General features: G+C 39.1%; 2 protein-coding genes across 2 annotated transcripts in view; one reads left to right on the forward strand and one right to left on the reverse strand.

Annotated features, from left to right (window-relative positions):
• Positions 1-12,528, forward strand: part of LOC143022399 (sodium/hydrogen exchanger 9B2-like) — a 607,113-nt gene that overhangs the window by 61,584 nt on the left and 533,001 nt on the right. The window lies entirely within an intron of this gene.
• Positions 199-3,465, reverse strand: LOC143022317 (uncharacterized). Its single transcript, XM_076180464.1, has 5 exons — positions 3,302-3,465; positions 2,598-2,650; positions 1,637-1,776; positions 1,477-1,512; positions 199-852 (listed from the first exon to the last, which is right to left on the reverse strand). Exons 1-5 carry the CDS (start codon positions 3,463-3,465, stop codon positions 199-201), a joined length of 1,047 nt encoding a protein of 348 aa, XP_076036579.1.

Raw genomic sequence — 12,528 nt, forward strand, 5'->3', positions numbered from 1 at the left:
GCCTCCATTGCCCTCTGCATTCTCTCCAACCTACCATTCTACCATTTCAATGCAAGCACCAGTACATCCAATTATGTGCCACATCACACCTGAAGAGGACTTCAGTCAAAACATTGTGTTATAGTCATTTGTCACCATGTAGTTATTTGGTATTATATTTTATTACAAAATCACTCATTGTTTTGTCTGCACTCTAATTCAATTCATTTTAATCTTTGGATATTCAACCTCTCCCTGTTTATCTCCATGTCCATTTCGTGGCGTTCTCTCACGTTCAGCAATGCAAGACAAAAGTTCTTTTAGTTCTGCCATACTGTTTTGTTGTTTATCACTAGATGTTTTCAGTGTATTTTTCATATATTTCACGCACAATAACAGTTCCTTTCTGTCTGCAGAGGGTCTTAAGCTTCTGGTTCTTGTTCTTCTTGGGGGTGGGACATTCCCTCGGGCTGCAGGTGGCTCCTCACGTGTGGCTGGAGCAGGCTGTGGGGCTTGTGAGGCATGAGCAGGCTGAGGATCTGGTGGTGATGCTTGAGGAGGAGTTGGGGCACATTGCGAGGCTTCACCATGCTGAGGGTCTAGTAATGAGGCTTGTGTGACTGGGTCTTCTTCCACAGGGTTGTCAACCTCCATTTCTGCCACACTCCTAGTACCCACTTCTGTGCCCTCCAACACACACAGATCTGGCTGGGACAGGGGATGATTCTTCAGAATTGAAGACAGGAGATTGTAAAATCGTGGCTCAGTCTTCTTTCCCCTCCCACTTGCCTTCTTGTAGTCCTCATAATGATGGAATATTGATTTGAGGTTGCGCCACTTGCCCTCAACTTGTCTCGGTTCCACGCCTGTGATCTAATTTGGGGGAAAAGTCAAAGTGGAATTAATATTTTTCAATATTAATTGATACATGCATCTTTTCATCATAAGGATTCCTAAACACACATTTGACAGAGAGAGGTCATTAATTGGGAAGCACATAAAGTAATGGTCTGGTTAACCATTTTTAAACCAAAAATATGTGAAGAAATTTTTTAGGTTCATAGCATACAAAACAGACATAGAGCAGGGGCACTACAGTCTTGGAATGCAGATCACACTGTGAATTACAGTGTGATGCTTCATGACAATGGTACCTTAACCTTGAGGAGGAAAATGGAATGAAGTAATGATGAAGCACTAAAATTATAATACAGAATCCAGTTACCATACCCATGCTGTCACTTAAAAAGCTATTAGTATTCATACGTGCATGTACAAAATCATGTACGAATCAAGCAGTTGGCAACCAGCTTCCCAATATCAAAGGCAGGTAACACTGAGAGGCTACCCATTATAACATAAGGACCTGACACATAGCATATGCCACATACAGAAAAGCATCATTGGTGGTAGGCAACATCCAGACAGGAACATATTACGTGCACTGCTTACATAATAGACATGCATACATCATAACAATTTTCATTTAACTAATACCTCAATGTGATGATGCAGTTGGATGCCTGCTAGTCCCTGAAGGAAAAAAAAATATATATTAAATGTGATACTCCAGCTGTAATGAATTGTGGTTACTAACAGATTATTATGGCGAATATCAATAAGAAAATGAACTCACATGGCCTACATAATAACTTACCAATTCCTGCAACACTCTGGTGATGTCCTTCCACACAACGGCCTTTGTAGTTTTCTTGTCATTTAGGCGCGTGTAGTTTGCCTTGACAAGTTGCAGGAGTGCTTCTGTAGCCTCATAATTCCACAGTTCTTTCACCTTCCCTGAAAAATTAGGCACTCATTATAGTAAGGAAGTCATATCATTTCAAGTGCAAAATTATACAGGATATAAGAAACAGTGAAGAAAAAATACATGTGTGACCTACATGTATATTTAGAAGCACAACACAATACTAAAGACTGACATAGTCATGCCACAAGGGCCTAAACATACAAAAATTAGAGGCTACCCTATGGTCAAGCTTTACTGTTTGGAAGAAACAATCTGTGGGACTGTTTACATAGTTTCATCCAAAGAATTACAGTACTGATGTATGCCCTGGCATACATGATTATTTTGTATTGTAATATTTCAGTATAAGTGTCCAACCAATACCACTAATTTACTTACTCTGTTTTTGGACACCCTCCTCAGTGAGTGATTCACGTGGTGGGTTGTCCACTTCTTCTTCATCCTCTGAAGGGGAACAAAGTACTTATGTAGGAACAAGAAAAAAAAGGTACAGAAAATTCTCCAATATTCTGGTGAGTATAGTAACATGGCAGAGACAGAATTGATTTGGTAAGATGAATACTGGTTATGAATGTGATGTTGGTGCTAGCAGCTATGTATAAAAAAAAATCAAAATAATACCAACAATATAAACTGCATGTGCTTTGAAACATGTATGTATTTTGGGCATTGTCAAGGATAAAATTACTAAGTATATAATAACATAAAATCGTTTATCATAATGTATTTATGATGGTATGTACAAATAACAATGTACAGCCCTACACTAAAATTAAGGTCCTTGAACAGGCTGAAACTATTTACTGTAATAATATAAGAGGAGATAAAATACTTTTCATTCATTACTTACAGTTCTCGCTCCATGTTGGTGGAAATTTTGGGGATAAATGGTTGGAATGAAATCTTAGCAGTTACAGCAGTCGTCCATGATGTACGCAATGTTCGTGTTATCTCAGCAGCATTTCAAAACAAATATCATTTCTCCGATATATTTGCTTTAATACGGATGTCAATAGCATACAGCAATAAGGTAATCCTTTAATTTTTTTTTCAGCAAGTATTATACGGATATATAGCATAAACTACACCAAGTTCACATAACTGGAAGACGAAGTCACAACCACATGAACTGACACGGACGTTTCTCACTAGACATATGTCTGAACAGTGTTGAGGTATCACAAGACAACACAACCATTTATTTCAAGTCTTATGGACAATTCTTTTGAATTCTAATGCTAGGAACAAGTTACTACTTTGATCTTCTTTTCATATAAAACAATTATCATAATCCTTAGGGCCTCAGAATTGTAATTATTTAATGTGATAGGAATGGCAATACCTTCCAGCCAATCAGAGTGCGTGTTAGCTATTCCGAGCATATTCGCTGCCGTATCTTCAAACGCCTCTCCCAGTCGTTTGATAAAACCAAGCAAGAACTTCAAACATGTTTGATAGCGTTTGATATTCTGATGCGTTGGTAAAAACGCCTTTAGTGTATGAAGTTTTTTAGTTATGTCTTCATTCCGCACATTACATTTTGTAAAAGAGTACAAGTCAGCTCTTAGAGTTTCGATGCTTGCACTTTTAATGTTTCTCGTCTTATATTCTTTACACTTTATATTCCAAATGGCTGGGTGCTGCTTCAGTAGCTCAGTGAAATGTAATGTTAGAATTTTGGTCCACTCGAACGCCTTTGCGGAAGTTAACTGTTCCATTGTCGGAAAATATAAGAACGAAGCAAAACGCGCGTGTGCTTACCCTTCCACTGTCATTGACACACTGCTCAGTAGTGGTGGGCAGCTACCGGTAAAGTCAAGATCTAAGAATATAAGGTCTAACCACTTCCGACCGAATTTCGAGGGAGTTGGCGCAGCGGGCCCGTGAACGTCACCTGGCTGTTCAAAGTGGGGTTAGCGGGTCCTATAGCTGTCAGTTGAAGTTGGTCCGTCGTTCGAAAATGACGTCGCCTTCGCTCGCACCGCTCCACTCAATTAGTTATATTCTGACAAATATTATATAAAATATAAATATATATAAAATATTATAGTTCCTGTCTATATATATGAATATATAATATATATGATATATAATATATATATATATAATATATATGATATATAATATATGATATATAATATATATGATATATAATATATATATATATAATATATATGATATATATATATGATATATAATATATATATGATATATAATATATATATAATATATATATATATATATATGATATATAATATATATATATATAATATATATGATATATAATATATATATATATGATATATAATATATATATATATATATAAAATATTATAGTTCCTGTCTTCCTTGGCGTTTCAGTTTTCTTCAGTGTATCACAAAGAGAAAATGGACGCATCCAAATGATGTCAGAAGCTGCGCAGAACTGCTCCAGCGGTTAGACCTCTTTACTTAGACCTTGGGTAAAGTTACCGGTTTTATCGGTAACAACCTTAACGGCAGCTTACCGTTAAGGCTCCGTTAACCGATAAGATACACCATAACACTCGGAGAGCGGTAAGCACGTCTCGGCTTGTTGATACTGAGTGACGGTAGTGGTGGGCAGCTACCGGTAGTTACGGGTTTTATCGGTAACAACCTTGACGGTAGCTTACCGGCAAAAATTCTGCAACTGTTAAGGCTCCGTTAACCGATAAGCTATACCATAACATTCAGAGAGCGGTAAGCACGTCTCGGCTTGGTGGTACTGAGTAGTGGTGGGCAGCTACCGGTAAAGTTACCGGTTTTAACGGTAACAACCTTAACGGTAGCTTACCGGCAAAAATTCTGCTACCGTTAAGGCTCCGTTAACCGATAACTCGATAAGCTATACCATCACATTCAGAGCGGTAAGCACGTCTCGGCTTGGTGGTACTGAGTGACGGGAGTGCTCAGCGATATGAAATCGGTTCGCCCAAATCACTGCTTTCATCACGTTGCGACGAACGAAACGTCACGATTTCAATTTATAGCTTCAACACATCGCGCATCAACATGCTCCGCGTTAGATATGTCATCGTGTGTGGTGGGGATTGCAGCCGTGCCGTGTCATGTACTCTTGGATATGTCTCGCTTGAATGAGGAGACGGTGTATTCTGTGTGCTATTTTTGGGATTGTGAGGTTGGCTGGCTTGTTCTGTGTGTGTGATGGCATGGTCAGTGTCCGCTTTCTCGGCTCCCTCCAGGTCTAATAGTCGGGATTGTTTGAGGTGGTATGAGTATCGTCCCAACGAGCTGTTTTATGTGATTATCTGCATGTAATGGGTATCTGTATTGGATTTGTGGATACGGTTAAAACGACGGGTATGTGGTCGCTCGTTGTTTGTGTGCCAGGTTTGATGTAGTGATTGTGTGCTGCGTGTTTATTTGCGAGAATTATGTCCGGAGTAGTGGCTGTGTTTGGTACTCTGATGAACGTGGGAAACTCGGGCCCCAACACCTTTACGACGAGATTCCTGGTCAAGTAGTCCAGTCCTCTGCCGGGGGGGATTAGAAGCTGAGTGACCCAGCGTGTGGTGTCGTGCGTTTAAGTCGCCTAGAATGTACCAAGATCTAGATATGAATGTACGTGGGATGATTGAATGTAGCGAGTCTAAAGTTTGTGTATGGGAAAAAAATAATTCTGGGAGGAATATATGTAGTGGCAATGGTGGTGGGACCTAGTGTCTATGGTGATGGCTAATGTGTCAGAAAAAAATGTTTGAGTGTATGTTTTATGTGCGTTTATACTATACTGACACCAGCGTGTGTTTCTGCATGTGTTTTTTTTTTTTGGTACCCAGACTTTTGGCCGAAAGACATTTGGCCGACGGACATTTGGCCGACGGACATTTGGCCGACGGACATTTGGCCGACGGACATTTGGCCGACGGACATTTGGCCGACGGACATTTGGCCGACGGACATTTGGCTTAGTGGACATTAGGCCTAATGGAAATTTGGCCGAATGTACATTTAGCTAAGGGACGTTTGGCCGAAAAAGTATAGTAACAGCCAATACTTTAAAGTATATTGTAAAAACTCGTTTGAATAACAAGATGTTTATTGCAGAGAGGAAATTCAATTAAAAATAGTTTATTGTAGTAAAAAGTTTGTAGTAAAATGTGATTAAAAAGGAGTTAATTGTAGAAAAAAAAATCATTAAAAAAGTATTTATATATTGTGAGCAATTGCCCTCAGACAATCTACTTTTCATACGACTCGTATTTTTCGATAATAGACCCGAGCCTCGTATTCAAGATCTGGTATTTCTTCTTTGAAGATCTCGGTGCAACTCCAGAATTGATCATCTCTATTGTCAACTCCCAGTCCGCTTGCTCTTTCCGTATCTTAGTGACTAAACGGCGAACAGAAGGGTGGGTAACTGCCATTCTCTGTTCGAATGCTCTGTGCCACCCCTCCAGAGAGTTTGTAGTCCTCGGAAGGCCAAGACTGGTTCGCTTAAAAGTATTCCACATTCTTATATCAAATAAAGGCCTTCGTCGTCGACCACGTTGAAAAACATGAGCGAGTGAACTGCATGTTTAACCAATAAGGTGAAGGACTGAGCTAGTTGTGTTGTTTAAGTTTGGTGAGTTCAGAATGGCAGTTACTATAAATACATACAATTCAGTATTTTAAATATCTTATTTGTAAACTGGCTAATTTTCAGATAAATTCTTTGTTAAACACGCACAGACACAGACAAATATGAGTGAGACACAGTAAGAGTGAGTCCACTAAGTCAAATTTCCATTAGTCAAAATGTCCAATAAGCCAAACGTCCCTTAGTTAAATGTACATTCGGCCAAATATCCATTAGGCCAAATGTCCAATAAGCCAAACGTCCCTTAGTTAAATGTACATTCGGCCAAATATCCATTAGGCCAAATGTCCACTAAGCCAAATGTCCGTCGGCCATATGTACGTCGGCCAAATGTCCTAAGGCCAAAAGTCCGGTCACGGTTTTTTTTTTTGTGTGGTAATCGGGGATTCTGATCGGATGTTCCGCAGAACACCCGTGTGCATTCGTAATGATGTTTGCGTTAGGCTGATGTCACACGGACGGTCTACCCGCCTGACCGCGGCGGGTGAGACGCATTTCCCCACTTGAAACCGCCGCGGCCAGCCCGCCTGGCTATGTCAGACGAGAGGTTAATTTATGTTTTACATAGGAATCAATATAAAGCGGTTCCGCGGCGGCTGACCCGCTTTGCACCCGCGGCGGCCCACCCGCTTTGCACCCGCGGCGGCCCACCCGCTTTGCACCCGCGGCGGCCAACCCGCTCGTCTGGCAGGCCACTTAATGTGCTTGTATTTTGTCGATGAGATCGAAACGTCTCGGCCGCCCAGCCAAGACTGTTGGAGAATGGTGAGGGTGCTGTGCATGCTTAAGAGCTACCCGTGTTTATTTCTTCTTGTTACGTCGTGTGTTGGTTTGTGTGTGTGTGGGGGATGTACTTAATCTGTTTCCAGTCGTCGAATATTTTGTCTCTCTGGGTCGTTGAAATGGTCTATCTTGTTTACATTTTTTCTCTATTCGTTTGAGTATTTCTCGGTGTTTGGCGTTGGTGGGGAAAGGGTTATCCATGTACGTGTAAATTTTTGTTTTTGGGAGCGTCTTCGTTTTGGTCCTTGTCTGTGGTCGAGTCTGTTGGAGAGGAGGCGGGAAGAGAAGGGGGAGGGGGTGGGGGTGGCAGTCGAGTCCTGGTTGACTGGTACCGTCGGGGAGGTGAGGGTGGTTGAGGCAGTGGAGGTTGTTTCAGATACGGTCGAGTTTGAGGCGGCGGGGTTGAGGGGGGAGCGGTCGAGATGTTGGAGTTGGATGCGGGAGGGGGGGTTGTAGTGGTGGGGGTGGATTTTTTTTGGTGAGGTATCACTTCCACGGGCTTTGTTTGAACTCGTGCGGTGGTGTTTATGTGAGACACACCGTGTGGAGAGGAAGTGGAATAGTGTAGCTAGCCAGAGGGGGATAGGGGGCATTAGAAAAGAGAGGCTGCTGGTATTAGAGCGGCGTCGGACGCTCTAGTAGCTGGCGAAGCTCATAGGGACTTTGGAGACGGCAGAGGCGGCTCACAAGCAAAGACTGTATAGGAAAGATGGGGAAGCTTCTATTTCTACTAATAAGAAAACGTTATCTACCCAGCGTGAATGCGCGACATCTAACGACAGAGCCGCATAAATCGGAAGTGGCGTAGCGCGGATTTCAAATAATACTAAACTTGTATTATACATAGTGTTTTTGGAAATTTTAAAACTGATCCTTTCGCTAAAATAATCAACATTGAGAAAAAAGTTTACTTTCTCTTTATAAAATAATGTAGTAATTTTATTACTTTTGCATGCTGTCACGGTGTGGCAGTGACGAAAGGGAGAGGGAAGGAAAATTTAAAAATTGGAAGGATGGCCAATATGGCCTAATATGGCAACTGATGCCTAAAGTCAAGAATCGACTGTTCTAATCCCCAAAACCCTATCGCCTCCGTGTCCAGGTTCTTTGAAAGAGGGGTAAACTATATATATTTATTTACAAAAACAAACAAACAAGTAAATCAAATAACAAACCCCAAAAATTTATAAAACATCTGACTGAAATATTACACATTATGATATATGACTTAACAAAAGATTAATAATAAAGATCATTTTAAAGATGAAAAGATCTACAAAATTCACGTGAGAAAAACCCGAATAGAATTGAATTGAATTCAAAACTATTAAAACTGTAATTAACACAAAGGTACAAAATATAGCACTTAATGAAGTTCAAAGAAAGAAACTAAAACATCACAAACGGGCAAGAAAAGGACAAGCCAGAAAGATCCTATATTCTAATTTTCCCCAAAATGTGATCTAAGAAAAATGGTAAAAACCCCGTAGTAAAAATGACACGCAAGTTAAATTAAAATAAAAAGGTGGAGAGAAAAACAGAGATGAACGAAAAGTCTAATTGACAAGTTCAACTCAAAACTATCCCCAAAAGGTATCTACACCACGGGAAATAGAAAACCAATAATAGTAGGTCGCCCACGAGAAAGATTAAAAGACAGCCTAAAATTAGACACGTCTAATAATCTAGTCTAACCCCAAAAGGAAAAGGAAAATTCCAACAGGGATTAATCAAAAGGAACACTGGCAAAAGCCTACCGACACACCAGGTCCAATTATATCTAAAAAAGGGGGATCCTACACCTCTCACACACAAAAAAAAACTTACGGTACTACCTAGGTGCCTTGCACACCTTAGGTGACGGGGGAAAATGTCTCCCTCAAGGAGACGAGAGCGGCACGGATTGTCGACCCGTGGCCGATGAGAACGAAAAAAGCCTCGAGAAACAAGAGGGTTCCTCTTTTAAAGGAGCCACGACCTGAGGAGTCGTGAATGCCATAATGGACCGAAGAGGAAGATTTTCCTTATTCATTTTGAATATGGTATAGAAAAATTACGGCAATACACAAGAACCTTTAGGAACCCAAACCCAAAACATAAACAAATATGCAAATACATATACACACAAAATAAATCTTAATTCTAACATAATAATAAAAGTATATAATATACAAATTGGATGGCAACATCAACGACATGTATGTGACCCAACCGGCCGGGCAATTGAATGTTGCCCTATGAGGTCAAATTAAGATTTTCAAGGTGTACAGGATTGTGCGACGCAGCGCATGTCTGGACACAGAAACACAACAGAAATACAAAAAGGAATGTACAAACGACCAGTTAAAAGTAATTGGTCACACACAGAAGGAAAAACATTCCATATCAAAAATAAAAATAAAATATTCAACCTGGCAATGAGTGCTGACGCTAACGTCTACGGCCCGTCTTGACCCAAGGGGAAGCGATTAGCCAAGACCTGACCTGCTGACCCTGGGTCAACTTGGCCAGGTGTGTGAGGGGGGGGGGTTGAAAGTACGTGCATCACACCACGAAAGAAATCACGTAACACCTTGGAATACGTGACAATGCAAACAAGACTATTTAATATATGATTTAGACACATGATCATATTTATAAAATCAAAAGTTGGTAAAATACTTCTGCACAATGCACCATTCATTACTAAATATTTGAAATTGAGTAAACAGTTAAAATTTAAAAGGTTATTTTAGTTACATTTATTTTATTATTTCTGTAATATCATGTTTTTCTTGTTTGTGCTTATGATTGAACTTTGTATACCGGGTACTTATTCAAGTGTCTGTACACAAATTGTATTACAAACAAGGATGGTAAAAGTTAGGTATACATGAGATTCTTTTATTTGCAACAAAGCAATACTGTCTTGTAAAGAACATTTACAAAACAAACTAAAAGAAATAACATTATTCAACTTCAAAAATGAAACATACATCAGGCAACCAAAACATGCAATCAGATATTAAATACCAAACCAAACATTCGTTACATATGTGACTTTAATTTTTTGCAAATGTAGCCTGATATATATGTTACTACATTCTCCTTAATTTTAGTATTTGTATAATCATTAAGTGACTCCTCATTCTGACAGTAGGGTTCAAACATTGAAAAATATACAGAAATGGCCTCATCTTTCCCTACAGAAGTGCTTTCATCCTTGGGAGTAATTTCATTTGGTTCATCTGTTGTATATTCATCAGGATTGAAAGAAGAGAAAAAATCTGCAAGGGGATCTGGTGGTGTATCTGTTTTTCTATTGAATTTTCTCTTAAAGAGGGATAATCCAAATTTTCTTGAAATGCAATCTGCAAATTATCATTTTGATTTCCTTTCAGGATTTCCATTATTGTATTTGCATCATTTGTACAATTACCTTTAACAGAATTTAGCATATTATTTGAAATTATATCATTGACTATTTTTACATTGTTCTGCTGTTGGCATATCATTTCCCCCCCCCCCTGCATTCCTAACACTACTAAAAAAGTTTTCTAATGCATCCTGATTTAACCTATGTGTCAGCAAATACTTAAAATCATAATTGATATTCACATCTTGCCACAAATGTTGTAAACTTTTAATATTGAGCTGCCACCTTGCAATGCATGGAATGAAGGTGCTCTTCCCAGAGACTTCTAAAGAATTCAGCCATATTTCTGAATGTTTGATGCTTACCGTAGTGATGTCAAAGAGGCAAGGGAGCTAGAGCTCTTGTAAATAGCCTCTTCTCTGAATTTCTACAGTATACCGGTCATATCTATTCTTGAACATGTTGATACTTGAACTATTAACTACATTTACCGGTAGACTGCTCCATTTGTTTACTACTGTGGCGTCAAAAAAGTTACTTCTCTTGGTTGTTCTGTACCTTGTTTTCTTTAGTTTCCACTGGTGCCCTCTGGTCTCGTACCTTTCTCTCAGTCCAATTTGGAGGAATTGACTGCAGTCAATATCCTCGTCTCCATTGAGCATCTTTTATACTTCAATCATGTCCCCGCGTATTCTTGCCTGTAGGGTGGTTAGTCCCAAGGCATCCAATCTTTCACTGTAGGATATTTCTCTTAGTTGGGGAACAAATTTAGTGGCTCTTCTTTGGACTTTTTCCAAAATGTTTTGTCTTTAATACGGGGACCAGGCTTGTACAGCATACTCCATAAGGGGTCTTACCAATGTTGTGTATAGGGCTAGGAATATTTCTTTATCCATACAAGTAAATGTTCTCTTGATCCTTCCTAACATAGAGTTGGCATAGGCAGCAGCCTTGGATATGTGTACAGTAGGTGATGTCAGGTGTCACATATACCCCCAAGTCTGAACTGAATGCACATCTCTTGCTCTTGACATGATTGATGTGATTACTATTAAAAATGTCAAACTATCAATTTCATTTACGAAATTTGCAGTATACTTTGCATCTTCCGGGAGAGCACCTACTTCAGCGTAAGCGTTTATTCCAGCAGTGACAGTGTGACTCAAAACTTCTGCAGCTAAACATACCCTCATTTTTTCAAAAGAATTACAATAAATATGTTTAGCAGTTAGCTTAGGGGCTAATTTCAGGGACATGCTGCTGTCTCTTTCATAAAAATTTTCAATATATTTCCACTTTAGTTTTTTCATTTACTTTAAAGTCATTTTTTATTAAGTTATTCCTGATACTTTTTAATAAGTGAGGAGGATCATAAAAAAAAAATCATTTCATCATTTATAACTGTATATGGTGAAGCCAATGAAATATTGAGTTAAAAAAAAAACACTTCTGTTGGTTGCATCCTGATCAGCAATAACAAAGTTTGGGATCAATCCTGTCATTTGTAATTTTGTCAAACAATCAATGACCATTCTTTTCAACACTTCTGGCTTTATGCTTTTATTAAAAAGGAAATATCCTAAGGTCTTTTTCCATTTTGAAGCCAGACCTTTAGCCATGAAGACCATGGCATAATTAGCTGGTTTGTCTGAACTTCCATATTCTCCCAAATCTTGCAAACCAAGAAATTTATCACGATGAACATCATAATTAATGCCTTCTTTGATGGAAATGGCATAAAAAACACCACATACCCTTTCTTGTTGTCATTGCTTCAACTTTCTTTTTTAGTAATGTGAATAATGATTCATTCCACCCATTTTTTAACATCAGCCTCTGAATCCAATACCGGATCATATGGGGTGTAGGTAAAATAAATGTGTGATAAGAAACAGTACATTGTAGAATTTCTAAAAAAAAAACTTAAAGCAAGACAACGCTGGTACTGAGTGTATCATCGACCCTTAGTTTGGACAGAATTTAACATAATTTGTGTTTTGAAAAACTCTAACTCAAACC

Source organism: Oratosquilla oratoria, chromosome 44 (assembly GCF_046742065.1).
Source record: "Oratosquilla oratoria isolate Oo_2021 chromosome 44, ASM4674206v1, whole genome shotgun sequence".
NCBI lineage: Eukaryota > Metazoa > Arthropoda > Malacostraca > Stomatopoda > Squillidae > Oratosquilla > Oratosquilla oratoria.